We start from the raw sequence: 24,068 nt of genomic DNA, 5'->3' as shown, positions 1-24,068 counted from the left end.
TTTTGTGTTTTCCCAGCATGTCATGGGCTTGCTCTGTTGTGTTTTCACAGATGGTCAGGCTTCCTCAGGGCTGGATGCTCTGGGCCAGCAGCAGCAGCAGGCTCGTATGGGTCAGTGGGGTGAACAGTCTCCGTTCCTGCAGGCCGGTGTTGCCCCCTTCCCCCTGGCGCAGCAGTTGGCTCATCTTGGCCAGCCGGGTCTGCGATTCCCCCAGCAGCTCCTCCGAGGCGGCTGGGGCTTGGGCCTGGGCCCTGCTGCAGAGGAGGAGCCCAGACCTGCCATGCCCAGGTTAGAAGGCTCTTTGTCCTGCTCGCTTTACATTATTTTGCAAGTCTGACGAAAAAAAGGAATTCTGTAGTATGTAAAATTTCATTTATTACCATGATTATAAGTAGATGCCACCTCTAAAGGGACATGATGCAAAAAGAATATGTGATGAAAGGCAAAAATGACGCTATTGCTTTTACTTTCTATCACAACGTTATGTTCCCCTGAGAAACTTTGCATTCACTCACTCACTTAATTTTTTATTTAAAAAATTTTAATAAATGGTTTCTCAGGAGAAGGCAAAAGTTTTGCAGGCCAACAAAAGATTTCATTAAAATTCTGTGAGTGAAAAGAATTTTTGCTAATTTATGAAATTTTCTTGGGAGAATGAAAAGGTGTTGCCAGTGAACACAAAGTTCCTTAGTAGAAAGCAACATTTTTGTAAGCAATTGTGTCAGTTTGCAAGTGAACGCGGTTTTGTGCAAAAGTTTCTCAGGTGAATGCAAGAGACTTGTATTCTAAAGTAACAATTGTGTGAGTGAATGCACAGATTTCTGGCAGAATGAATACGTTTTGTAATGGAGCACAATTTTTCACGGCACTACGGTACATAAATGTTTTCAAAGTTAGAACAACAGTTTTGTACATAAATGCTAATGTTTCTCAGCAGAATGCTGTCAGCGAAAACACGTTTTGCAAATTGATGCACTACTTTATTGGGAGAATGAAAGCGTTTTGTATACAAATGCAAGGTTTCTCAGGTGAACGAAAACAACTGTTAAGCAAATGAACACAAAACAATCGTTGGGATAATGCATACGTTTTGTCAGTAAAAACAACAGTTTTGCGAAAGAATGCACAATTTTCTTGGGGGAATGAAAACATTTTGTGAGCGAAAACAACAGTTTTGCAAATGAAAGCAAGTTTCTCAGGTGAACGAAATCTCTTTCTTTCTTTGTCTTTCTCTCTCCAGATATCCCGGTCTGTTGCGTGAAATGCTCCCTCAAGACCAGTATGAGCAGCGGGAGCCAGCAGACATGCCCCCTCCTCAGTCGCGCCTTCTTCAGTACCGTCAAGTACAGCCCCGAACCCCCGGAGACCTGCCATCTCCCTCTTCATCTGGCTCAAACCACACTTCTGGCCCCAATCCCTTCCCAGCTCCCGGTGCGCACTCTTTCCCCGACACCAGCCGAGAGCTGCCCATCGGCGGCCAGCCCTTCCAGCAGCACCAAGCCTTCAATCAGGCCTCCTTCTCCCTGCCTCCCGAGCACACAGCGGGGCCCCTTCCGGTCAAATACCTCCTCCAGGAGGCCCACTGGCCCCACCCTGGCCTACCCCAGGGCCATGTGCTGGGCCACGGCATGCCCTTTGGGCTGCAGGCCATGGCGCACAGGCAAGAGCAGGGCCCCCTCACACAGCTGCAGCACCAGCAGCAGAAACAGCAGCTCCAGGCCCCGCAGAGCTCCCTGCACAGTGTAGAAGAGGTGAGGACTTTCTTTGGGCTCTTAAATGAAATCTTCACAGTTTTGCTGTCTGCTCTCCCATTAGTAGTCACTGCATAATTACATAAAGCTGAAGTCTCATCAAAAGCGTTAGATGCTAATGTTGCCACCAATGAACAGTTTGAATTGAAAATCAACAAATTACTGTCACTTGTCGCTGTAACTGCTGTCAAAGGGGTGATTGAGTTTGTTTTAACGGAATATTCCATGAATGAGTAATAAAACTTACAATTAGTCATTTTGGCACATGTAAATAATTAAAGCACATATATCAAACCTGCATTGCATATATTTATTTTAAGTGAATCACAACTAGGGCCGGGCGATATGTCCATTTGAAAGCAGGTGATGGCAATTTAGCGGTAATCAGGGAACCAGATTGACCTGGATGTGCATGATCATATTGTTAAATATATCGCCCAGCCCTTATCATAACATTTGTGAACTCATGTTCATTGTGAAAACAACCCATATAAAAAGCAAAACAAAAGTTTTGGTGGTCGCAGAGTTTATTTTCTGTAGTAATCCAAAACACAATTGGAAAAATCCTTTTTTTTAATTTATTTTTTTATTTTTTTATTTTTTTTGTCGAGAGAACCAGGATGATGCTAAATCTACAGAAAAACTGTCATAATTGCAGCACTGTATTACCACAGAAAATAATTGTTAATTGTTTTAGTTTGTACAGTACTGGACTTTCAATGGAAGGCTAAAGTCCAAGCGATCCAGAAGGTTTTAAAAGCACACATTTTTGTTGAACCACCTTACAGCGTAGGTGGATAAACTACTAACCAAAGCTCTTCCTGTAGGAGTTTCAAGACACTAAAATCATATCATACTTCACTGGACCAGCTGATCAGAACTAAGCATTATTTGTGCATTTCAAACATTTTGCACATTTGTAAATTGAAGAATCCATTGAAATCATTGCCTGCCCGTGGTAATGACAGCATATATACATGTTGAAAAAAAGCCCAGAATATTGCTTTAAAACAGAGTAGGTACACTTTTGGTATTCGTAGTTCTCTCATTTGGACTTCTGCTGCTGCTTGTGTGATTTGGCATATTAAAAATAGGCTGAAAAAGGACAACAAATAATAAATCATGTCGAATTGGACTACATGTCTCAGCCATTCAATTGAGCTCCCACTGTTTTAGATGTTTCAGTCAGAGGGTTTGGGGACGAATGCATCCAAATGAGTATCTCTTTGATTGGATTAGTTTCTTCCTATTCCCACACTCATTTTCTGTCTCTCAGTATGAACCACGGGGCCCCGGGCGGCCTCTATACCAGAGGAGGATCTCCTCCAGCTCCCCCCAGCCGTATCCGGACAGCCTGGACCCTCAGGACCACCCCACGCCCTCCTACAGATACCCCTCAGCAGACCTATGGCTGGGCAGCAGCGGGCCCGGCCCGAGCCCCGCTCCTCTCCACAACATTCCATGTAACGGAGCGAGCCACCTCGTCCCTCACAGGGAGGTTTTAGGTGCGTTTCCAGGCGTAGGATAGATTTTGTTGGCTAATGTCGTGATGTACAAGTGCACTTATTCCTTTTATTCAATTTTGGATGTCTATTAAGGCAATTCACATCATCCAGTTATTCTGTTTGAAGTGATGAGTCAAAATGAGTCAAAATGATTGCTGTGCTTAGTGCTATTGTTCACTAAAATGTTTCAAACTTGTTTCCAGTAATTGAAATAAAACTAAAAGAATAGTTTGAAGACTTAAAAAATTTGAAATATTGCCCTGGCAACTAACTGAATATAAGTTTAAGTTGAAGTACCAAATTGACTAAAACTGGTATATAAACAATACTAAAATAACACTGGTTTAGCTGAGGTAATCATGTCTTAATATATTCTAATTCTACTTTTGCAGTATTTAAAAAAAATAATAATTGTTTACTAACTAAAACTGAGATATATTTACTTATGCTCAGAAATGGTTATTAGTGCTCGCCAAAGGCAAGAAGCAACCAAAAACAAAAACTGGTTTTCTAATGAAGCTATTAGCAATAAAGCAAACTGATGTATTTGTACTAGATAACTACATTACCATTAGTAAATTAACAAATATACAGAAAATGAGTATTTGTTATTCTTTGATCACAATTTTTGTTCATTATTTGGCCACAGTTTAGAGAAACGCACTCAGGGTGACATGGCACTTTTTCAGAAATTAAAACAAATTAATCAAATTAAAATGATTGAAAATATAAAAATAAAAGCTATGTATAAATAAATGTAATACTGTATGAATGGTGCAAAAATAGCACAATCATATGTATAAATATATTGAAATTCTTTTTCTTTTCTTTTTCTTTTTGCAGTATTGCAAAGTAGGGCTGTGCGATATGGACAAAAAAAACCTATCACGATTTTCAATTTAGCGATTTCGAATTTAATCACGATTTTGACACATTTGAAACATATTTCCAAAAGAAAACCAACGAGAGCTTTATCAAAAAGTTGTAACATGTCTCTAGAACACACATAAGTGAAAATAATCACTAAGTAAAGATGTCAAACAAAATGTCTAGACATATGGCAAAAAATAATACAAAAAAAAAAAAAAAAATCCGTGTTCAGGGATTTATTTTTTTCCATGCATTGGTCATAAAGTTCACTGTAGCGGTGCCTCAGGTGTTATATGTTTTGCCCAATATATTTATTGCTCAATGTTCACACGTACTCTGTCTGCACTGCGTATACAGTAAGGTATGTGTACGCAGTTCAGAAGCAGCAATGAGGGCGCATTATTGTAACGCGAAAGCACAATAAAATCATGCGCGAGTGCGAATCTATCCACTCGCACGCAGAATTACTTTGCTCTGTTAACTAAACCAGATGCGCATGCTCAGATCATTTTAAATCTTTTCGCACCTTTCTATTTATAACCTTTTCTGTTCTCATCTTTTTACCGCGTGTAGTGTGAACGTTCTGATCCGTTAACATGGGCTCGAAAAAAAAAAGCTACACATCACAGTGTGTGTGAACCTGGAGTTAGGCTTATGCCCAGTCTGCTCTGTTCTTGTGCTCCAATTAGGCGAGCTGCATCCTAATTGGTTCAGATGACATACTGCGGGAGGATGGGGCCGCTGAAGATCGTGCTATAAAGCGATTTGAAAATCACGCACACTCAAATCGCGATTTTATTTCGATTTTGATTAATCGCACAGCCCTATTGCAAAGCTAATTTTAATCACAAAAACTAAAGTGAAATATAAAAACCGAAAATATTTAAATTACAGCTATATAAATATATACTATTATACTATATAAATGATGCAAAAATATGTAGTTTGTTTTTCTTTTCTTTTTTGCAGTATTTCAAAGCTATTTTTCATTACTACAACTTAAACTGAATTTAAAATTACAACCAAAAATATTATAATAAAAGCTACTTCTAAAACTAAAAATAAATACTTTAATTCTATATAATCAAACCAATACTATGTAATGTACTATTGTGATTATTTTTTATGAAGTATTGCAAAGCTGTTTTTAATCCATAAAATGAAACTAAAGACTGGAAATAATCAAAAGATATTTTAAAAATAGAAAAATGCTATACAATTCATAGAGAAACAACACTGATATAATCATACAATATATCCAACAAAATATTGTGATTCTTTCTTTTGCAGTATTGTAAAGCTGTTTTCAATCATCATTATGTTGCAAATTTTTGTTTGTTTTGCATTTCAAATCATTTAATTCAGTCAAAGAAGCTGAACAAGAGTGAAGTGAATGTGCCGCACCGTGATGCTGCATGCAGTTAAAAATAGCTGTTTTGAAAAACATGTCTAATTTGTCTGGCCGACATGCACCATTGTACTGATACCAATTGTACAGCCATTCAGACAACCCATCATCGGGCTGGTTTTATACAAATTAAGTTTTGCTCAACCATAGAATCAACCTTATTCATCATTTTAGTCATGTAAAAAATGTCTATACCAAGTGAAATGATATAGCGTGTCTAATTGTTTAATAATGAACATTAATGTTGCCTGTGATCCCAATAAACCTGTGATGAATATAATAACTGGCACTTGATCTAGTTGTGTTGAAATAGTAACGACATGCGCTAATTGTTCCTCAGTTTCAAAGGCGATAAGCGTCGCAGATGAGCAGCAGTCGCCTCACCCCGCCAGCGCCGCGTCTCTCCAGCACCACGGACAGTTCCCACCCCTCATGTCTAGCAAGCAAACCCCGCCTGACCCGGGAGGGGACAACACCAGCCCAGGGGGCCCCCAGGGGCCCGGCAACTCCAAGCCCCCCACCATGTCCTACGCCAGCGCCCTCCGAGCCCCTCCAAAGCCCCGGCCGCTGCCCGAGCAGGTCAAGAAGAACAGTGACCCCATCTCTCTGTTACAGGAACTTAGCATAGGCAGTTCAAACAGTAGCAATGGCTATTACACGTATTTTAAATAAGTCAATATATATGAACTACAGTATATACACCAGTTAAAAAAAGAAAACGGTTGAAAAAAAAAAAATTGAATAATCATTAAAAAAAAAAAAAAAAAAAAAAAACATAAAAAATGTCTATTGATTTTGTGGGTTAGTTAGACATCTGGCGTTTTATTATTTTTTACTTGCTTTAGTACTATAGTTGGTTATTTTAAAGTTTGACATCTGTGATTTTACAAACCGAATCGGCATATATATATATATATATATATCATGAAACACCAAAACATTTGGGAAAAAAACATAAAAAAAAAAAAAACAATAACAAAAAAAAAAAGTTTATGGATAAAAGATTTTTAAAAACACCTTGAATTGGTTGACCACTCAGCTGCCGTCTTTCCTGTAATTATGTCCGCTCTCTTTGCATCCACTCCCAGAAGTAAAAAAATGTTGAAGTGATTTTTCCCAGCTGGCATTTTTTTCTGATGTTCAGTTTCTTGGTGTGTTTTCTTGTGCTTGCTGCTGAGTGGTGAACTGACTCGTATTAAAAAAAAAAATTATAAAAAGTTGTATAGATGTAGACAGACTTTTCTCAAACCTGTACATATGAATAAATGAATACATGAGATGACATTTGTGTGCTTTATTCTTCTCCTTAAAAACTGCACATGGGTGAATATCAAACCTTTTTATGTTCAATGAAATCGCACATCGGAACATTTTACATTTTTATTTTGTTTGCAAATACATGGAAAGCTGCCAAATGAACAAAAGAGTCCACTTGTTATTACTTGTTATTGGATATCAAAATGCTCAGTTTTAATGAGCAACAAAGAGGTTTTGTTTGTGCTCACCTGATCAGGATATAAAAAGTGAACCATTATGAGAGCTATTGTATATTTACTTATGCTCAGGAAATGGTTATTAGTGCTGGCAAAAGGCACGAAGCTATTAGAAATAAAGCAAACTGATATATTTTTTACTATATAACTACATTACCATTAGTAAATTAACAAATATACAGAAACTGAGTGTTTGTTATTCTTTGTTCTTTTGTCTACGGTAGGTAATGTAGCCTCATATTGTAGATTATATTCTTTCGAAGTTAACGGCAGTTTAATAGCTGCTTTTACGGTAAACCTCATCATCAGCTTCCATCTCTTAAATAAAAATAAGAAAAGCGCAAAAGTGCTCGTCTATAAAAGAATGGCTACTTTTCACCATTTAATCAATAGCCTAAACATTTATAACTATTCAACATCTTAAAGCGATAGTTGACCCAAAAATGAAAATTCTGTCATTAATATCTGTGATATTTTTGATGAAATCCCAGAGCTTTCTGACCCACCATAGACTGCAATGAAACTACCACGTTCAAGGCTCAGGAAGTCAAGTCAGTTTATGTATAGAGCACAACATTAACACAACCATTGTTGATCCAAAGTGCTTTGCAATAAAAGGTTACCTAAAAAGCGGAGATAAAATAAAGGGGAAAGTGATCAAATAAAATATAACTGGTAATATGTATATAAAAAAAAAACAAGTAAGGTAGTAAGTACATTGTTAATATAGCCCATGTGTTATCAGTGGTTCAACTGTTATGTTACGAAGCTACAAGAATACTTTTTTGGCGCAAAGAAAACAAAACCATTAGTAAATTAACAAAAATACAGAAAATGAGCGTCCTGGTACTCTCGTTTATGCCCGTTGAAGACACAAGTTGAATGAAGTTTTTTTTTTCATTTTCTTTGCACACAAAAAGTAGTATTGTAGCTTCATAACATTAAGGTTGAACCACTGATGTCACAGGGACTGTTTTAATGATGTCCTTACTAACTTTCTGAGAACTACAATATGTCCTGTCCAAAATACATCAACACAGAAAATGTTTGTGGGCTTTTAACAGTCTTTCTCGTGGCGGATCTTTAAGATTCCCTCGCTCAAAAGCAGGAAGTCCAAGTGTAATGTGTGTAAAGAATATAACAGCTTAAAATACCTGGGAAGTAAACCTGCACTAGTAACGTTATTAGATTCATCTCACTACTATTACAATATGCAACTGTTAAAAAGGAAAGCTGTTGAAAAAAAAAAACTATTAAAATGTCACTACTATAATAAATTGAATCTGTATTTGCCAAAACTGGTTGTACAACATATATGCATTGCTTCTACTTTGATGGTCACCCATCATCACATTCAATGGCAGAAATTTGATAAATAACAGATTGTAAAGTTTACATATTAAAAACAAGTCCCTAAATATACATTCCAAGCTGTCGTCTATTGCATATAAGCATGAATGCGCATAATAATTTCCATATGCTGTAAAACATACAAAATTCACGTTAGATATTTCACATAGACCTTAATGGGATAGTTGAATGTAATCATTTACTTGAAACCTGTATGACTGACTGACTTCTGCTGAGCACAATTTCAACGAATCTATACAAATAAATAGAAAAAAGAAGTTTGGTAAAATCTATCCCTTTAAATAATTTGACGTCTCTGTCAATGCTTAGTTAAAAATTATTAATGCATCACTATCATCATCTACAAATGCAATGCATCATTATCATTCGCTCTGCTAGTGTGACTACTGTGTCAGTCACGCTACACTAGTCTATGGGCTCTGGTTCGGCGTCCATGCAGGTCTCCCAGGGGTTTCTGGGCATGTGTGGCATGGAGATGATGAGGAGGCTGATGCCGCTGAGGAAGAGGAGGGTGAAGGCGGCGCAGGCGCAAGCGAAGGACCACGAATAGTAGTACTCGATCCATATGGTCTCGTCGCTGTCAATCATGCGTTTGACCGACTGCCTCATGATCTCCACCGAGATGACGATGCACAGACCTGTGAGGGTGAGGAAGGTCACAAAGGTTAAAAGGCGAATAAAGATGGTGGCTTTTTGGTTGCGTCTGGGGTTTCTAGACTATTGATTTACTGGCGTTAAGTAACACCGTCCTGCAAGTCTTTGTGTACGTATAAACACTCACAGCTGCTTTCCACCTGCAGGACACTTGACCAGTTGCTACTGCACAAATGTAGCAAGTTGTAATAATCATCCTTGTTAAAAAGAAGTGTGCTTAATTTTGTTGAAAAAACAGTTTTAAGAAGATATATTGAGTTTAACATAGCGCTTACCTGCAAAAGCAAAGAACATGCCAGCCGGTCTCAGCAGGTAGTCTCTGCCCTTCCCAAAAGCCCCCAGGAGGCAGAGACTGCCCAGGGTCATGAAGGCCAAACTGAAGATGGCAATGGCAGCAGCGGAGATGTTGTACTCTGACGGAAGAAAATCACACAGAGCGGATCAGAGCAAGACCAGGTCTTCCTGAGATCTTACGGCAACATTATTATTCAATTCAATGCTTCAATTATGCATACAGCTGTCACAGAGAATTCTAGTTATTATATTACCACATCTCAATTCAGTATTTAATATATGTAGTAAATCTGTGCTGTGTGAGGCTAATCTGCTAGCATGCTAAAGGGAGCAAAAAGTAAGCATGTCGAATTTGTAGCTTTGTGTGTATTCTGATGTGTGAGTTTATTTCTTTCAAGGTTAGTAAGGTTGGATTCCTAATGAGGAATTCCCAAATGAGAATCCAAGCTTAATGAACCATATGTTTTTGATAGGTTTACGTTTATTTGTCCAATTTCATTTGTGGTTATCAGTGATTTTTATTGCAGCTGCTGCTTCACCAAAAGAGCTTGCATTCACCAAACAGCTCTTCAGGCACCTGTATCTGTATCATTCAAGGATGACTTCATCTACTCTGCTAATGCAGATGATCTGGCTAATCAGTCTGACCTCTAGACTAATGTTGAGTTTAACGTGTCATTAATTAGTAATACAGACAGATCGATGAGTATTGGCATTTTAGGATGCGGCTCAGGAAATGTGTGGCGATGAAGCATTTGTGCTTCGCTTCACGTCTCGCTGCATTCAGCGCTTTATTAAACTCAGATAAGGCTTTATTCCACTTTAACTTAATGAACAAGCTGTTTGGTTGCCAGATTGCACCTACCTGAGATCGGTAGACATTATGTCTAACTGAAACCGAAAAAAAGTTTCAGTCTTAAGAGTAACGTGGTATTTATATAGCACAACTTTGTAATGTTGTATCTTTATATCTTGGAGAAAATACTTGCATATGCAAAACCCGTTGCCACAACAGTGTGTTGTTATGCATTACCAAGTTATTCAGAGGGTCACAAGTTAAAAGGTTTTTTTTAACATTTATCAGGCAAAAATTCTAAGGAAAATTGCTTGGGAAAGCAGAATGTTCATGTCTGTTGTGTACAGTAAACAGTGCTGGGTAGTGACAGATTACATGTAATCTGGATTACGTAACCAGATACCAAAAAATAGGTATTGGTTATTAGATTATAACATTTTAAAATACTTTTTTTTTTAATAGATATTTGTTTTGGTTAATGGTCACATGCAGGCAATTTTTAGCTTTTCATTAAAATCACATACCCCCTGCAGTTCCTTCACAAACCCCAGTTTGGGAAACCTTGATGTAATGTAATGCACTTCATGTTGTTAATTACAATGAATGGAATATCATTTATTTCTCTTTGCATTTCAATTTTGCATCGAACAATTTAGTTAAGTTAAACAAGTTAGGTCAAAAGCAATCAAAAAGTAGTCCTTTTACGTTACCTGTAATATGTAATCTAATGGATTACGTTACTAACTACAATTTTTGTCATGTAATTTGTCCAGGATTCATTAACAGACTACAATTTGCATGCACTCCAGCCATCACTGAGAATGGCTTACACAGCAAACTGAATTTGATTTCCTCCATCTCTGCTTGGTTTTAAGTGGAAAACTTTGCACTATCCACACATGGTTTCAAAGGGGGGAAACCTTACCTTTCTGAGTCTTTACTTCAAAAACTTCAGCCTCTTCCCCTGATGTGAAGTGTTTGAAGTAGGAGCAGTTCTTGACTGCAAAACAAGATGAAAACAGTGATTGTAGCTGAGGGCTGCAGGTGCTGCCGTAGCCTGTAGTTAAGATGCAGCCAAACTACCAATGAGCCCGCTTGACATTTTCTCCAGAGATCATAGCTGGGTGCACATACACAAGCCAGGCATTCGTGCATGTCCATCGAATGGATCATGAATTCTGAATTCTGTGTGGAGAGCATGTGATGACTTTGTGCAAGCTTTCTTGCTGGAAGTGTGCACAATTTGTATGTGCTTTGTGGATAGGAAGGCAAATTGTGACAAGCTCTGTTTCCTACCATTATTTTGCTTTAACATGTATTGCACATGCCTAATGTTCCCCCTCTTGGGCTAATTAACAGATATGAGCTTCTCGTCCATGGGTTCATCAGGTTACAGGTCAACAAAATTGCAAACTAGTCCTCTCTCTCGTATCTCCCAGGGCAGTCGTATAAGTCAGGTTATGTAAGAGTTCATACTGTAGGAACCTCTTCTTTAGATTAAACTCATAAAGCAACCTCAGCATCCCCTGTGCCGGGAGAAAGACTGACAGAGGAGCTGTTTGTTGCGCTGGACCAAGAATCTCCAGAACGAGCGGGGGGTTGGGGGTGGCCCTATGTATAGGTAACCTAGCAACAGGCTGGTCTTAGCTTTATTAGTAAAGGCAGACTGACAGCGGCGAGGGGTTGGGATGCATCATGCCGTGCTGCTTTAGAGCGTGATTTACTCCGCTTATTTGACTATTCCCATCACAGGCCCTTAATGCAAGATGTTGTGGAGGAGTTCATCTCACGATTGGCCTCTGAGAGCCTTTGGCCATAGTGTTTGGCGCCATGTGTGGGCTAATACACATGTTGGGTCGTGGTCAGATGTCTAGCCCTGCGTTAGCATTTCAATACCCTCAACCCACGATGTGAGACTTGATTTAATTGTGTTTCGAGCCCTTTGCGGCAATAGAGGGTTGTGGAGTGTGTATTGTGGCGATTCATTGACATCCCTCCATGTTTTCCCCGTCTTTTCATGTCCTCTTCACCTGTCTTGCTTCGGTAGGCCTGTCAGCGTCCTTCATCCATCTGACAGAGACACACAAGGACAGAGCGATCACGAATCAGTCCCAGATAAAAGGGCTGCTCTTGACAAATCTGTCATTTCGTATAGAATGCGAGACCTGTGCCGTGCGCCTTGCTCTGCATGTAGGCAGATCTGTTTTTCAGCAATGATTGTACCTGAAGCTCAAAAAGAACAGCGTGAGTCTTTTCAGTTCCAAACGAGGAGCCAAAAATAGCGATTTGGGGCGTATCATTGACCTAGCAGTTTTGTTAATGGAAGCACTTATTTCATGGGGGAGGTCGATTGCTGGGTTGCAGTGGCTGTCATATTAGTTTTTTACATCTTTATTAAAGCTCCCTCCTTTCTGTGGCCAAAACAAACAGAGCACTGGGCCTGGCAGGTTTCCGAGCGTTGTGAGGCAGCTGTGCTGTTTTTAGTCTGGTAAATATGGAGCGGTGGCTCAAGAAAACAGAGGTGTCCTCTTTTGTCCAGTTGTAGAGTGACCATTAGATTCTGGGTAAATTTTAGAGGAGGAAGAGGACACAGCTAACCGGCTAAGGGTGCTCATATCTGGGTCACACAAGGGAAGTGGCTTCCTCCGGGGGCCTCTGTGCCTTTGCAGACGTTTGGCTGACAAACTGAGATAAAGCCCCTGCAACACAAAGGTACTAAAGGAATAGTTCAACCAAACTGTCATTAGCCTCATCATTACCCTCATGTTGTTCAAAACAAATTACTTTCTTTCTATGGTGGAGCACCAAAAAAGAACACAAGCAGTGACTAGGGCCCATCAAGTTGACAAAAGAGCACCACTGAAGTACTGTAAGGGGGCGTTCACACAGAACGAGTCTTTGCGTCTAAAAAAACGGTTTCGAAAAACGCAGCGATGAATGCCTCTTCTGTCATGTTGCCGTAATAATAAAACAGTTGACATACCAACTTGCTCCTGTAAACAAATGCTTGCCCCACCCCTGGGATCTTCTGAATTATCAAGTTGCTTTGGTTTTATAAACAGTATGACATCCAGTGTTGGGCAAGTTACTTTTAAAAAGTAATTAGTTACAGTTACTAGTTACTTCTTCCAAAAAGTAACTAAATTAGTAACTCAGTTACAAATTTTTAAAGTAACTAGTTACTTAAGAAAGTAACTATTGCGTTACTTTCAAGTAAAATTAAATTTTAAATGCTCAAACGTGACCCCACCTCTACCCCTCTTTAAAGGAACTTAAAATACATGTGCATGTTCAATTATTTATGATAAATCTGAATATTATAATGAAATGGACACTTAATACAATACATTATTAACAGAAACATGAAACATTGTACACACATCTAAAAAAAAAAGTTGCTGTGGGACAAAGTGAGACTAGCCTCCAATCAAATGGCATGTATGTAGATATTATGTTTATATAGTGGATCAATGCAAATAACACGATAGATTTTTGGGAACTTTTGATATTTCCTTTTATTGTTTCTTTAATTTCTTGAAGGAAAAAGTAATGTATATACTTCTATTTAGAGAAGGCTACTTTTGGATTATTTGGGCTCGTCGCCATACCTGTCTCTCGTTGACTGACTGGCTTGTGTTGTTCGTTGTGTGTCCTGTCCTGTCCGACTATGCGTTATGATGGGTTGTTCGCGAATGAGCGTTAGTGATGATGGATCGACTCGTTCGCGAATGAGCTTTTGATGAGTCGTTCGCGATTCGCGAATGAGCCGACTCTAAGAGCCGGCTTTTTTAGTTGAACTTCGGGAGCTGGCTCGCATATCTGAAGAGCCAACTCTATTTTTTCAAATTTAGCCTATAGAAATTAAATAATTATGTAATAAAAATTGAAATATTATACTCAAAGTCATTTAAAGAGCGGTTTGTGAGCCAAAGAGCCGGCTCTTTTCAGTGAGCTGAGTCAAAAGAGCCGAATTCCCAACACTACTATGCGTGCTTTCGAAAACCCGCCCAACTCTACCTCTGATTGGCTTACAATGAAATTTTACTCTACCTCAGCCAATCGTCAGCATTTATGCGCTTGTCTCGTGCTCTGCCCACTAACCAAGGAAGAACAGTAAAAAAAAGTATTTGCCTCTCGCTCAGAGATCTAGTTGGTCTGATGAAAAAAAAAAACCGCTTCATCATCAGTTATAGTAACGCGCCGCATTTTTTGGCAGTAACGGTAACGGCGTTATTAAGATGAGAAGAGTAATCAATTAGATTACTCGTTACTGGAAAAAGTAATGCCGTTAGTAACGCCGTTATTTATAACGCCGTTATTCCCATCACTGATGACATCATACTGCTCAAGCCCCACCCACTACCGCTGATGGACTCTCTAGTATTAACATATTTCCCCCCTTAGCAAGTATGCTGTCCGCCAATCTCTCATGCTCAAGCAGCTGTACCGACAACAATTTGTGTGTTTTGTAGTTGGATGTAAAAGTGAACATAAGAACTTTTGTTTTCTTCCGACTTCAAAGCCACTGAGGACGATGTTTTTAATGGTAATGTACTACCGAATACACACAAAAAAAAAACGCAACAGAGGGGTGGGGTCTTCGGTAGCTAATTATAACTTAAGGCAACATGCACCGAATTCACAACGGTTTTTGACAAAGTAAAAAGAGTGTTGTTTTACACAAACACTGAGGGATTTTAACCAAAGTATGTTGCAAACATTTCATGGAGACCCTAATGAATCATACCAACTTGTGGAAAAATGGACATCGGATTTTTCACTCATAAGCGAGAAGCTGCAAAAGGCACGAGTACTACGGTCATACGCATCCGCCTAGCGTGCTTATTTAGAAAAACAATGGAAAAGTAGCAGATTGGAATGGAAAAACTCATTCTGTGTGAATTGACCCTAAAAGTCCATATGACTTGTGTGCTGTAAATCTTTTGAAGCCATACGCTAACTTTCTGTGATGAAGTTTGAAGTTATTCATGGAAAATCTCGGTACAGTGCTTTTGGTAACAGTAACAAGAGACGATACCATCTGCTATGATGCCATGACACTTTTTGATGCATCGAAAAACATTCTTCAAAATATATTATTTTCTCTTCCACAGAGGAAAGAAAGTCGGTGCGTAAACAATTACATAATTTTAATTTTTGGCTTGAACTACCCCTTTAACTATTCCTTTAAACAATTATATCCCACAATACTGTATCAGAATCCACTGTTTGGTTCCATTTTCAAGTTGTTTCAAGCCACTTAAAATGGCTATTTTAACATAATTAACTCCACTGGGAAGATCGAGAGACATTTTAACAGACCTGAGTGTTGAATGAGTGTGAAATGCTAGATTCCCTCGAAGAACTTGATAAGTCTCGCCAACACTCATAGCTCTTCTTTTCCCCCTGTGAGAAGCAAGTCTGGGAGTGAAGCCAAGAATCAGTGAGCGAGCAGGAATATAACTACTTAAATGCTAATGTTCTGGCTTATGGTTTTTTTCTGTGCAATTCAAGAGGGTATCCAAATCTAACCACTCCCCTGCAGGCAGTTGTGTTTTCAGTACTAGTGTGAACACGGCCACACCTTGTCTCACTGGATGTTGTTTTAAACAGCTGTGCTCTGCAAGGTGTCCATGGAGCCTCAGGGTTAGGTGCTTTCCAACCCTTGCCAGCACTAATTCTCCCACCAGGACAGGAATATCAGTAAGTGTCTGCCAAGACTGCAATCCTCCAACTGGTTGAACTGCTTATCTCCTAATGGTCTAATGTGAGAGCTGCGGGGTTGGGATGGAGAAAACTCATGCTGCACATCAGTAAACAGAGCTGGTACTGTGCACTTTCATAAACGAAATGTTTGACAAAGCACAGACTTTGTTCATTTTTATTGAAGTTGAATTTGACTAATAATCTTACCTCTGAATTTATATCTTAGATCTGCTCATAGCTCATAACCAGCTCAAACTGCCATGTTTCAAAACATACATACTGTAACGATCATACGCTGGGAGTAAAGTGCAATGCGGCTGTACTTAAAGATAACTCATGTACTTGAAACAAGGTCTTAAAACTCTAAACTTTTCAAAGACCGCAGCTCAAAGCAACTAGTTAAGCAAGCAAACCCTTGACTCCTTCTCTTCTTCATTGTAGCAGCCATTTTTCCAATGAGAAAACCTGTGCACCATTTTGGAAAATTTTGATTTCCAGAAATTGCATCGAGCCAATCAAATTGGGGCTTGCTGCTTTAGGAAAGCTCTTGCCATTTTCTGTAAATACGCTTTAGATGAATGGTCTTCAGTCCATAAATGGTCCAATGGCATCTCAGGCAGAGGCTACATACTAAGGCTGGGGATGATGAGATACAGCGTACAGTTGTCATCAAGTCTTAGATAAGTAACTTTGTTGGAGAATTAGAGTTAAACCCAATTGGAACTGTAGGCTGTTTTCATGTGTCTTCAACATCCATAGTTGATGTTAAATCTTTGGGCCTTGGAGGAAATTCACAGGAACACAGGGACGGGTTGCTCTGTTTATCCCCGCAGTTCTTCCTGAGGTGTGACAAGAGGATGCTGGTCTTACTGAGTCCTGGATTACACAGGTGACAGCCTGGATCCAATTGCTTTTTTAACTCTAGTTGTTTTTGTGTGGTTTATCCACTAAATACTATGATCTTATTCTGTGAGATTTGATCTATATCCTGCCATCTGCCTTAAATGTTGACTTGAATATATCTGCAGAATGCAGTTGATGGTTAATTGTCAGGAACAGAGGGTAGATATTCAGATGTCAAGGCAGATGTGAATGCATACAGTCTTTACTGTCATACGAGTGAATTGCTTTTACTTTTTCGTACTCTTTTCTCTTTCTCAATCCGTTTGACCTCATGAGCTTGGGTGTAGGAATGAAATGAGGCTGATCCGTCCCTAGAGCAGCGTAAAGGACAGTTGAGTTATTTCCTGTGTCCCACAGGTAGATTCAGCTCATTTGCCTTTTCCATTAATTCAAATCCACAGATCTGCTCGTAAATCATCTTAACCTGTCTATTAAAGCCTTAAATAACCCAGTGACATCAGAAACAGCAAATCAACAGCCGCTCAATTCATTAGCACTCTGGTCAGTGACCTCACAAAAACGACGCAATGAAAATAAACCCTTAATGCAATTTGAGGAACAGACTCCCACCTAAATTGTGAATTGATGTTGAAAGGAGAAACTCCAGTGCACTCAGAGTGAAAATGTTTGAACACCTTGAACTTTCTTGCACTGTGTATGAAGTATGCCGGACTTGGCTTCTTCTGCCCCCCAATTTCCTTTTGTGAAATTTAAGATTAATGAGGTGCTCTTCCAAAAGCTTCACCCAGAAGACAGATCTTTGCCTCTGGGCTATATCGAAACGACATGGCTGGACATGTGCTAATGACGGTCATGAGGAATAACTTGGATGTGTACTTCCTTACCTCCTGGCAGGCTGATAGGGCCACAGCCTTTACCCTGAGGGTCTTCCTCCACAATGAAAATGCTCTTTTTACACAGCCTCCAGAGTCCAAAGTGGGCCGCTTCGCAGGTGGTGTTGAGCTGCTCCACCCTTGGACTCAGCACTGCCCAGTGGTCCGTCACCACCGCCGCCAACATGGACGAGATGCCAACCAGGATAACCAAGAAAGTGATCTTCACCTTGGTCTTCTTGTCCTCCAGCATGGTGGCCTTCCAAAGAGAAGTTTGAAAGAGTTTCTGCCCTTGAATTGACGCCTTGGTATAGTTTACTTCTCAGGCACTCAGGGAAATGTAAAAGTCACACAGCAACCCGCTATGTCTTCACTCCAGCTCGCTGTCCACAAATCTCTGCTTCTGCTTGGAAAAAGAGGCCAGAGAATACTGCTCTAGTTTTCTCTCTCTCTCTCTCTCTCCCTCCCTGTAAGATAGACTTTTGCTATGGTGGGCTGTGCCTTTAGACATGATGTAGGCTGGGAAAGTTTATGAACTACTATTGTAAAATCTGCAGCTCGCATAGAGGAAATATAGAAAATAACAATACAGGTTTGACGAGCCAGAGGGCTCCTGTTTGAGTTTGTGTACTGGCTAATGTCTTAGACCATTAGGACATGTGATCACTTGCACAGTAATTAATAAACAGCCAGATGATGGCATGTTTCTCTTTGAGTTTCCCTATCTGTCAGAAATAAAATGATTTAATAATATATTTTATTACTAAGATTTGGTGATTGACTGGTCGTCCGTCCAGGGTGTTTCTATACTTTTGGCCTGAGACACTGGAATATGCTGTAGAAATGCTGTTTTGAGATTTTAATGATGGATGGATTTATCTAATTTTTTCCATTGAATTTTGTTCATGATGTAAATGATTTAAATAATAAATCAATGTCAACCTGTGATGTGGCTTGGCTTATCAATAAATTAGCTTTTTGTGTTGCAGTACTAACATTATTTTTTACAAATGGTCTTAAACAAACCATCCAAAGTCAGTTTGTGTAGCTATAGATTTCAGCTGAAAACAAAATGAGGTTTTCTTGTCATCTAACTGCTGCTGAAGAGGCTCAAGCTCTCAGCTGATTGAACTACGAACATCCGAGATGTCACTGGGCAAGACCTTTAAAATTTTACATGTACTGAATTTTCATTTTGATCTGATGTTGAGGGCTTGTTTTGTTCATTATCCTTGTGCCTTGCTCTTCCAAAGCAGTTTAATTATTTCCTGTGTTACTGTTGTTCGCTGGATCCGAGAGGCCCATGGGAAATTTCCCTTTTATTAGTAGATGATCTACTTCCCGCCATCAGTGAGTGCGAGAGGCTGTATCTATACCTGGGTATCGAAATGGATTTGAGTTTCAAGAGGAGATTAAGTCTCCAGAATATTTCTTGAGTTGGGGTACTCAAATGGACTTGGACTCTGACATTTTGTACAGACGAATGTTTGGTACAGATGAATGTTGTGTGTAAAATAAGAGAGCATAAAAATAAAAGTAAGTAACAACATAAAAAAAACATTAATAAATGTCTACCACACAAACTCAGCTAGTTAAAGACTAGTTCCTGACTCGAAAAGGTGACCTCAGACCTAACACTACCAATTTCTGTCTATGATTATATATGATGGTACTTGATATAAATAAAGAATCCAGTGGTTTGTATTCTTATTGTTGGTTGCAGATCATTATTCCCATAGACATCGGTTTAAAATAAACATACTAGAGCATTCCCCATGATATAGTCTTCACACAGCTGCCCATTTATTGAATCACTTTCTTTGCCACTCACTGCAGAAGAAAGAGTGGGGTATGTAAACAGCTGCAGTTTTCCTTGCACTTGAGTTACCCTTACATGTTAATAATGGAGCGTAACATAAAGCGACATCTAAGTCTGGAGCTTTTTATAAAATGCTGTGGCCCACTTATCAAGCCTCTGGCCCATTTTCTTTGGTGACAAGTCTTTCGTCGCTTTCCGTTTTTACACAAAGCACATGTAAAAAATGGCACACTGCAAAATTGGAGTGAAAAGAGCAGCTATCCTGAAGTGAGGTGTTACTGTTCAGGAAATACAATTCAATCCCTTTGTTGCTGATTTCCATGCAAAAGTCATGACTGCATGGCTGTATCCTGGCCTTGAATAGATCCTTTACAGCTATTCTCAAAATAACTCAGAGCTTGTATCATTAAGTATCAGTTCTGATTATTTATACATGTTCTCATATTTTCTCTGACATTTTTACTGTATTGATGCTGTTTTTATCTTTTATTCACCTCCGCGTATGACATCTAAAATATACTGAGAACCACCACGTTTATGCCAGTTGTTTCCCGGTCTAAAGTGTTAAACTGTGAAAATGGGTTATGTTCTCATTCTAATTAGAAAGTCATTTCTGTCCTACCTGTGAGCGACAAATGGAATAGGCTGCTAAAAATGGGTTTCTAAATTATGTGTTTGTGCCTTGCTTTAGTGCTATCCGCAGGTGACATTTAAAAACGGAGAAGCAATTGTTTTGAAAAGTGACACTGTGATTTGTTTCTTTTTGATTATTCGGTCAAACCTTTTCACAAAATGTAAATCAAATGGGGCATTTGCTTAGAAGTAAAACTGAGATACTGTATGTACATAAAATGTTATTACTGTCTTAATAAATATTCCTAGTCTTCCTGTTGAAAGTCTCATTACTGCATATTCTAAAAAAAAATATATATATATATAGTTCTTCCTCCAAAACAACTTATTTTCTTTTGACTGAATTCTGGATGGATAAAATCAAATACCACCCTGCTTTTCTAATTATTGAATATACTGACTGTCTGAAAATAATTGATGAACATAATGTAAATTATGAACATAAATGGCCACTCAAATTGATAGTCTATCCAGAAACAAAGGGTTAAAAGGGTCATCTGATGCAATTTCAAGTTTTCTTTTCTCTTTGGAGTGCTACAAGCTGTTCGTGAATAGATAAGATTGGTAAAGTTGCAAAGACTAAAGTCTCAAACCCAAAGAGATATTCTTTATAAAAGTTAAGACTTGTCCACGCCCTCCGAAAACAGCTTGTTTAAACACGCTCCCACATGTCTACATCACAAGTTGGGAAGATTTGCATAACGCCGCCCAAATGTTAACGCAAAGAAAGAAGGCATAACTTGGATTCTTGCTGTTGCCATCGGCCACATTTAGTTGAAAACGAAAATACTTTGTTAGTTCTTCTAAAAGAGGACACAACTAGAAATCAGTGGTTAAGTTGTATTTCCCTGCTTAGGGAGTAGGGGGCAGTGAACACTGTGTAGGGACCATGTCAAAAGGAACATAGTTCATGCATAGAGCTCACTGGTTGCAACAAAAGGCTCGTTTGTAATTGGTTGAATGCCTCAAGCAAGGGGCGTAACATTTCCACCCCATGCTTGAGGCATTCAACCAATTACACGAACTGGATAGCTGGCCAATTAGAGCACACCTCGCTTTTCAGACCTCGCTTTGTAAGAAAGAAGAGGTATAGAGGAGAAACAATAATGTATGTGGAAAATAATGTGTTTTTTGAACCTTGAACAGCATAAACACATTTCATTGCAGCAAATACAGAAAAAAATGTTCTGTTTAGCAACATGATACACCTCTAAATTAGTATAATAAGTTTTACTTTTACAACACATTAGTTTGAACTAAGCCTGTTCACTCACTTTATTTCTTGTGAAGTTTAGTAGAATGTCCAAGTTTCATTTTTCCACATAATATGAATGATGATATGGTTTGTGATGCTAAATCCAAGATCTGTATTACACTTAATGAAAATATTAGCATTGGCCTTAATCTCAATTTTAGTTTTTGGTGACTCAAGACACTCAGAATTATACTTTAACATACTTAAAGTATAAACTGAATGTACATTTTCAGGTACTTAACTGCGTGTTAAATGCAATAAATAAATAAAAAATTGTAGTTCATATTAAAATTAAATCCTATTAGCTGAAATTTAGAGTGCTTTAAAGTATGACTTAAGTATATATTTGTAGATAATTTCATTGCTAAATGGCACTCAAAATAACAAAATATTACATAGCAAGCTTTTTTTTAATGCCTGTCCAAGAAGAAAGATGCTTTTTAGTTTCAGCATCTACCAGCTAATGGGGCCATGCAAACCTGCAAAACCTCGACACATTTCTGAGTGCTGTTTGTGAATACAGGATCAACACTCTTTAGTGCTAGTTTTAGCACAAAGACCCTGGTGTTTGTGGGTCACATGCAACAGATGAGAAACATCACGCCCAATCTGTCACAATCAACGTCAATGCAGCAGCATCTTTACCTCTGTGTGACACCATCGCAATGCGCAGCAGGAAAACAGATATCCAATCAATCGCCGTTAACGCTAACGAATAACGCTAGTGGCTGCAGGCTTTAGATTCATTTTAAGTGCTTCCACCTCCTATGCTGGAGACCCAGGTTCGAGACCCATTCTGAACAAGGAGGAGGTGTGGCAGTGAGGACCCGGGGTTATATTGGTGCCGTGACCCGGCCGGGAGTGCGGTTTAGGGGGTGAGTGTAACGGAGGCCAGCAAATAGGTGCTGTGCAGGATACAATAGCAACTGATGCTAGTGTGGCTGCAGGCCTCCTTGTTAGGGCATCCGCCTCCTACAAAGGAGACCCGGGTTCGTGACCTTTCTCGGAACGAGAACGAGGTGTGGCGGTGAGGACCCAGGGGAGAGGGGTTACGCTAATGTGGTCTTAAGTTCACTCGCAAGTACATGACAACCACAATGCAAAATCAATCTAATCTTGTCACAAGTGTTTCATTAGGCTCCTTTGAATTCAAATAAGTGGTTAACAATTTGATTCCCTTAAATGCAATATCTTCCAAATGGAAAGACAATGGTGATTGGTTACAGATTATATGCAAGGCTGAAGGAGGAGGTGAATAGACTGTATGCATTTCCTAATGACAGGCAATATTATTCAAGCTAAATTAGATTGCCCAAACCCTCAGGGCCATCTCCATAAAGGTCACTGAAAATAGAACTGTTGCATACAAAATCGGTTTGTACCATTCTCCATCAGCTTTAATCTGTGCCACAGACACGATGGGCAGTAATGCGGCAGAACACGTCTGATCTGGGCCATTCAGATGGACTCATTTCTTAATACTGAGTAAACAGGCGGTTAATGAAAACTATTAGAGAGGATGGAGACAAACACTCCTATTGGCAAGGTCAAAGATTGTACCATTACAGAATAAGAATGTCATGGTGAAGAATATTTAGCTTCTAGCACTGTCTGTGTTGTTTCATTATTTAAAAAGACACAACCTTATATGCACATATATCTAAAGCAGTTTGATATCAAATTTCTAAAGAAATGTGACTGGTGCTTGGCCAGGTTCTTGCTGTTTTTTTGTTTTTGTTTTTTTTGGTGGGGGGAGGGGTCTTATTCTTGTCAAAAGATATTGTGATGTAGAAGCAAAAAATATTAAGTCTGATCTCAATGGAAGCTTGGCGGAAAAATGTCACTAATTCATTTGCAATACCATTTTTTCTACACAGTAGTCTCTTAAATGTCTTGTGAGAACAAACGTTTTTGTGAAAATAAATCTGAAATTAGATTTATTTATAAAATATAAATTAGAAAAAAAAAATTGGGGGTGCAAATAATCTTCTATAGATCTCTTAGAATAGTAAAAGCACACCTTTCTTTAACATGTTACATAATTCATGCCTGAAGCACAAATAGTGTAGGAAGATAATATTCATTTTAATACCTACGGTTAGGGAGTTGTTTAAATCCATAATCCTAAAAATAAGCAATTGTGATAACTCAAACATCACCAATTGTCTTTGTTGTGTGAGTACGTCATGCTCTTCTTCTGTTAAAGTGGTAAAAACTTGTTTTGATGTCCTTGAAGATTAATGAACAGCCTGCTTTTAAATAAATGAGCTCATATCCCATTACTGAGAGGTAAGAGGAATGTACAATTCACCAAAGATTCAAAGCATTCATAAATGTCACTGGGAAGGCCAGCCTCACTATTTAGACAAAAGTGCAAGAAAATCGTCATTTATTTTAGATGTCAAAACAGTTCAGAGAAGGAAGCTAGCGTCAATGGATTGTATCTGAAAATGTTTAAAATTCTGACATTTTGGCCCCCTTTTTTTTACATTTTGCACAGCATTCTTCATTTGGTTTCATCCTCAGAGTATATCAGCATTATTCATAGAAGAAGAATAGCACATGTGCTTTATAATATGTCAAATCTGTCATTTACTCACCCTCATGTAATTTCAAACCTGTATGACCATAATGCAAATGCATATCCTGGCCATGCTTTTCCATATAATGAAAGTGAATGAGGACTGGGGCAGTAAAGCTTCAAAATTACATTTGATTTGTGAACAAATCATTTTGGGTTAGATCTTTTCAGTGTATATTATATGATCAATTTCACA

At 38.8% G+C, this 24,068-nt stretch overlaps 2 protein-coding genes across 2 annotated transcripts in view; one reads left to right on the top strand and one right to left on the bottom strand.

Annotated features, from left to right (window-relative positions):
- Positions 1 to 6,816, top strand: part of helz (helicase with zinc finger) — a 61,038-nt gene extending 54,222 nt beyond the window's left edge. The window contains exons 28-31 of the mRNA XM_052549957.1: positions 51 to 288; positions 1,241 to 1,751; positions 3,028 to 3,256; positions 5,875 to 6,816. Of these exons, the coding sequence (XP_052405917.1) occupies positions 51 to 288; positions 1,241 to 1,751; positions 3,028 to 3,256; positions 5,875 to 6,206 (1,310 nt within the window). The 3' untranslated portion in view covers positions 6,207 to 6,816. The remainder of the gene's footprint in view (positions 1 to 50; positions 289 to 1,240; positions 1,752 to 3,027; positions 3,257 to 5,874) is intronic.
- On the bottom strand, positions 6,814 to 18,004 carry LOC127951872 (voltage-dependent calcium channel gamma-1 subunit-like). The gene is made up of 4 exons (XM_052549958.1): positions 17,597 to 18,004; positions 11,068 to 11,142; positions 9,328 to 9,465; positions 6,814 to 9,036 (listed from the first exon to the last, which is right to left on the bottom strand). Exons 1-4 carry the CDS (start codon positions 17,835 to 17,837, stop codon positions 8,804 to 8,806), a joined length of 687 nt encoding a protein of 228 aa, XP_052405918.1. The 5' UTR covers positions 17,838 to 18,004; the 3' UTR covers positions 6,814 to 8,803.
- Between the last annotated feature and the right edge of the window lie 6,064 nt (positions 18,005 to 24,068).

Source organism: Carassius gibelio, chromosome B3 (genome assembly GCF_023724105.1).
Source record: "Carassius gibelio isolate Cgi1373 ecotype wild population from Czech Republic chromosome B3, carGib1.2-hapl.c, whole genome shotgun sequence".
Lineage (NCBI taxonomy): Eukaryota > Metazoa > Chordata > Actinopteri > Cypriniformes > Cyprinidae > Carassius > Carassius gibelio.
The sequence above is the reverse complement of the archived record's forward strand: the minus strand, read 5'-3'. Positions and strand labels throughout refer to the sequence as shown.

Bases quoted from the DNA above. Each gene is read 5' to 3' on its own strand.
- LOC127951872 (XM_052549958.1), bottom strand. From the start codon at position 17,837: ATGCTGGAGGACAAGAAGACCAAGGTGAAGATCACTTTCTTGGTTATC. The intron at 11,143-17,596 runs GTAAGGAAGTAC...CTTGTTTTGCAG, and splicing joins CCCTATCAGCCTGCCAGGAG to TCAAGAACTGCTCCTACTTC. The intron at 9,037-9,327 runs GTAAGCGCTATG...TCACCCTCACAG, and splicing joins CATGTTCTTTGCTTTTGCAG to GTCTGTGCATCGTCATCTCG.